The sequence below is a fragment of the Pangasianodon hypophthalmus genome, chromosome 3 (assembly GCF_027358585.1).
Source record: "Pangasianodon hypophthalmus isolate fPanHyp1 chromosome 3, fPanHyp1.pri, whole genome shotgun sequence".
Taxonomy (NCBI): Eukaryota; Metazoa; Chordata; class Actinopteri; order Siluriformes; family Pangasiidae; genus Pangasianodon; species Pangasianodon hypophthalmus.
The window spans coordinates 2,260,001-2,265,000 of NC_069712.1; the positions used below are offsets into that span (position 1 = coordinate 2,260,001).

General features: G+C 41.4%; 1 protein-coding gene across 1 annotated transcript in view; it reads left to right on the plus strand.

The window, feature by feature from the left end:
• si:dkey-117m1.4 (uncharacterized) overlaps positions 1–5,000 on the plus strand; it is a 24,805-nt gene that overhangs the window by 13,284 nt on the left and 6,521 nt on the right. Inside the window, exons 2-5 of the mRNA XM_034302855.2 lie at positions 344–450; positions 1,172–1,244; positions 4,138–4,336; positions 4,995–5,000. The exon at positions 4,995–5,000 is cut by the window's right edge and continues 63 nt beyond it. Of these exons, the coding sequence (XP_034158746.2) occupies positions 344–450; positions 1,172–1,244; positions 4,138–4,336; positions 4,995–5,000 (385 nt within the window). The remainder of the gene's footprint in view (positions 1–343; positions 451–1,171; positions 1,245–4,137; positions 4,337–4,994) is intronic.

Consider the following 5,000-nt stretch of genomic DNA (forward strand, 5'->3'; position numbering starts at 1 on the left):
AGTATTTAATTTCCGTCTGCCAGCAGAGGAAACCAGGTTTAATTGCTTCCATCGGATTTATAACGACTTCTGTTTCGCCCGTTGCGCCTAATCCCAAATGAGGGTTTTACGTTGCCGGACTTGGCAACCTGTTTTCCAGTCGAATGGCCTGTAAGAGGACACAAAGGGGGCGGAGCTAAACGATTGATTAGCGCTGTGATTTCCATCGATCGCTTACAGTATTTAGCAGTTTATTGATCGCTGTGTGTATGACGTGATTCACGTCTTATGCCAGTGGTTAAGTTCATGAGGTTGGCTGATGATAAAAGGAACATGTGTGTGTGTGTGTGTGTGTGTGTTGCAGACGGGGTTGCAGTCGGAAGAGAAAGGGCACGCCGGTGAAAGTGTGTGATAGAGTCTTTGCCACAGAAGACGATGAGGAGAACACGTTGGAGCACGGCTACGGACCAGGTGAGGAGTGTGTGTGTGTGAGTGTGTGTGAGTGTGTGTGAGTGTGTGTGAGTGTGTGTGAGTGTGTGTGAGTGTGTGTGAGTGTGTGTGAGTGTGTGTGTGTGCGCTTGGGAAAAGCTGTGTAGTTATAAAAAATAAATCATCACTGCTTTGTTGTATTAGAAGCAGGCTTTTTTTATTTTCTCTACTTCTAAAACAACACCTCGGCGCCCCCTGCTGGTGCACCGGTGCAGCCTAGATTAGTTTTTATCCTAATAGTGTTGCTGTAGTTAATCGCTTATTGACATTATTAATATGCAAAACTGTTTTAAGCAGCATCTGGTAGATTTTCCTACAATACACACACATGATAGCTTGCAGCTAGCTAAGGCGTTATGTTAATAGCGCTCACGTAGAAGTGCATGATGGGAACGTGTGATGCTGTTGTTGTTTGTTTGCGACGTGTCATAACACAGCATCCAAGCTTTCCAGCTGCCAGCTTACAAGCGTGACGAAGACAAAAGTCGGAAAACTCGTAATTACCGTAATTCCAACGTGATGTAAGCGCGCTGTTAGTGCCAGGAGAACTTCCTGGTGTAACGTGCTCACCGTAAACACTCTAACAAATAGAACATGAACCTGCTTGTGGGAAAGAGAAGGTGGCTCATAATCTGAAAATGTGTGTGTGTGATTGTGTGTGTGTGTGTGTGTGTGTGTGTGTGTGTGTGTGTGTTCGTTTCAGGTAATGGTCAAGAAAGAACAGAGAACAAACACAGATCTGGTCCATACTGCACCGCTGAATCTGCTCAAGCCTGGTGAGTGTGTGTGTGTGGAGATGAGATACTGCGCATGTATTTATGTGACTGTGTTTATGAGTGTGTGCGCGTGTGCGTGCACGTGTGTGCGCGTGTGCGTGCACGTGTGTGAGTGTGTGCGTGCACGCGTGTGAGTGTGTGCGCGCGCGCGTGTGTGTGTGTGTGTAAGCGCGTGCGTGGAGATGAGATACTGCGCATGTATTTATGTGACTGTGTTTATGAGTGTGTGTGCGTGCAGTTGAGGGAAGATAGCGGATAATTGTTTGTGCGGTTGGGAAGATATGTGTGTGTGTGTGTGTGTGTGTGGTATGTGTGTGTGTGTGTGTGTAAGGGTGGGTGTGTGTGTGTGTGTGTGTGTGTGTGTGTAGATGTGGGGGATTACTGGAATGTTGGCTGTGTGTGTTTACTGCAATGTGTTTATTATCTTTGGGCCAATGATGGAATGTGTGTGTGTCTCAGTGTGAGTGTTTGTTACAGTGTGTATTCGTGCAGGCAGTACGTGTGTGTGCGTGTCTGTATGTTTGTGTTTAGCCACAGCGAAGATGATACTATGTGGTGTGTGTGTGTGTGTGTGTGTGTGTGTGTGTGTGTGTGTGTGTGTGTGTGGAATGTTCCATGTTTATATGAAGCTTCATTGAATTCACATTACAGACGGTTCAATAAAGAAAAGTGAGCGTTAAATCAAAAAGTGTCTCACTAAATAAAATTAAGTAAAAAATGTGAAAAACGATAGAGCAGGTGGATTAAAAAAAACACTATGAAATATTTTTATATTTTATATTTAACAAAAGTTTATCTCACTTAAAGACAGAAGTATGAATGTTAAAAATAAATAAATAACATATATATATATATATATATATATATATATATATATATATATATGTAAGTATAGAATGATTTTTAAAATCTAAAAGTGGTTTAAAATTTAGTAAGAAATTAAAAATACAGGATAACATGCACAACAAAAAAATGTCTTATAGAAAAAATGCCAAAAAATATAAATATATACTTTATAAATAAATAAGTAACATTTATTTGGAAATAATGGAAAAAGTCAAACTTATACAAAGATGTAAATATTTAAAAAAAAAAAAAGTGTGGAATTATTAAAACAGATTTTCTCATAAAATCTTTAATATTTAAAATAGTCTTATTTGTGATGCAAAACATATTATTTATATATTTATAAACAATTAAAAATATCTCACTTACAGAGTGAAGTAAATATCAGACTAAAAACATGGATGGAATTATTTTTATTTAATTATTTATTAATTATTTGTATTTTTATTTCATTATTTAAACAAATTCTTATTTATAGCAAAAATTATGTTTAACAAATGTTTAATAAATTAATAAATAAATTAATAAATAAAAACACTGAGCGTGCAGCAGTTTAGAGAATAATAAACAGTGTCTCATCTAAAGAGCGCAGTGAAGTTAATATTAAATTTAAAAAATTCTCTCGCTCACCATTTTCCAGTGATTTATTTCAGCATCATATTAATATTAAAGTCCCAGAATGCAATGCAGCTGAGTCGCGGCAGAGACTCCGCTCGGCTAGTTAGCGATGTTTGAGATGACGAGCGTTAATTTAGCGTTTAGCATTAGAGTGAAAGTTAAAGCTTTGGAAACCCGATCCGTTGGGATCCGCTGCATCGCCCTCTTTAGGTAGAGATGAAGCGAGGGCTAAATTCCACTGCGCTCCTATGAGCTGGTAGTCGCACAGCATTGTGGGTAACGTAGGAAACAGTGGGAGTGGAAATAGAGCAACGCGTTCGTTTTCCCTGTAACTTCTCGTCTCCTACTGCTCTCTAGAACGAGCTCTTATCTGTGCACTGAGATCAGTGAGATTCAGGAACTGTGGGATTGTGTACGTGGCATTGATGGATGTGCTGTAAACGCTGATCTCTCTCTCTCTCTCTCTCTCTCTCTCTCTCTGTCTCTCTCTCTCTCTCTGTCTCTCTCTCTGATTACCATCATCTATCTATGTCTGTCTCTTTTTGCCCCTCCCTATCTCACTATGTCTCTCTCACTCTCTATCATTCCGTCTTACCCCTGTCTTTAATCTGACTCTCTCGCTCTCTCTCTCTCTCTCTCTCTCTCTGTCTCTCTCTCTCTCTCTCTCTCTCTCTGTCTCTCTCTCTGATTACCATCATCTATCTATGTCTGTCTCTTTTTGCCCCTCCCTATCTCACTATGTCTCTCTCACTCTCTATCATTCCGTCTTACCCCTGTCTTTAATCTGACTCTCTCTCTCTCTCTCTCTCTCTCTCTCTCTCTCTGCCTGTCGTGTCTCAACTGTCTTTCTCAATATTTCGCTCCTCTTCTCTCTTTGTCTTTCTCTCTCTCACTCACTACTCTCGCTCTTCTTCTGTTGACTGTGTCCTCTGTTTGTCTTTGTCTCACTCTGATATCCTGCCTCTCTCTCTCTCTCTCTCTCTCTCTCTCTCACTCACTCACTCACTTGCTGTCATGTGTCTCCTGCCTTTGTTTTTCTCTCTCTCTCTCTCTCTCTCTCTCTCTCTCTCTCACTCACTCACTCACTCACTCACTTGCTGTCATATGTCTCCTGCCTTTGTTTTTCTCTCTCTCTCTCTCTCTCTCTCACACACACTCACTCACTTGCTGTCTGTCATGTCTCCTGCCTTTGTTTCTCTCTCTGTCTGTCTGTCTGTCTCTCTCTCTCTCTCTCTCTCTCTCGATCTGTCTGACTGTCTGTTTCTTTTTTTTTTCCTCTTTCATTGTATCTGTTGCACCTCCTCTCTATCTCCTCATCCTTTGTCTCTCTCCCTCTCTCTCTCCCTCTCTCTCTCTCTCTCTCTCTCTCTCTCTCCCCCTCTCTCTCTCCCTCCCTCCCTCTCTCTCTCCCTCTCTCTCTCTCTCTCAGTCATGCTGAGACGGGGGAGCAGAGCTCCAGCAGCGGGAGGGGAGCTGTTCTCTACCCGCCGCCCAACTGCCGCATCCGGGAAGTGCACTGTGGCAGTCAGGTGCGTCTCGTCGTCGTCGCGATTCGCGACATCACCAAAGGCGAGGAGATCACCGTCGACTACAATCCGAGCGAGTGGGGGGAAAACGCCATGACGAGGGTAACCATGGAGACTGTCACACACATCTTAACACACATCTCAGTAGAGCTTTATTGATACATGTTATTTTTTCACAGTGTGCATTGTGTGTGTTAGTGAGTAAGTGTAGGGATTTGAAAGTTAACAGATTAGGCACAAAGTAGATTTATAGAATAACTCGCTTCTGTAGGATACAGGAAGCCAGTCAGAGACTCAGTTATTTATTTTATTCTTATATTCTATAGTTATTATATCATGAATTTATTATAACGTACCTATAAATAGTCGGTTTGTGCAGGTGATGATTGTTAACGTCGCAAGAAACCAGTGTGACACAACGTCAGCGTAAAGTTTCAGACGGATTTTATTCTGAACACATCAAGACTTTGGAATAAACGTCTCACATGCGGTACATTCACTGCCGTGTAAATAACGTTCACACCATTAACATATTTTTGCCTAAAAAGTCAGATAGAGCCTTATAACTCCAAGGTGTGTTATTAATAAACATTACGTTTGAGTTTTAATCAATCTGGTGGCATTAGGAAATAATGTAATGGTGCTTAGTGTTCAGTGTGTGTGTGTGTGTGTGTGTGTGTGTGTGTGTGTGTGTGTGTGTGTGTGTACTATGATTACTGTGATTATTGCACATGACGTGTGTGTTCTGCGTGTGTTGTAGGGTTTA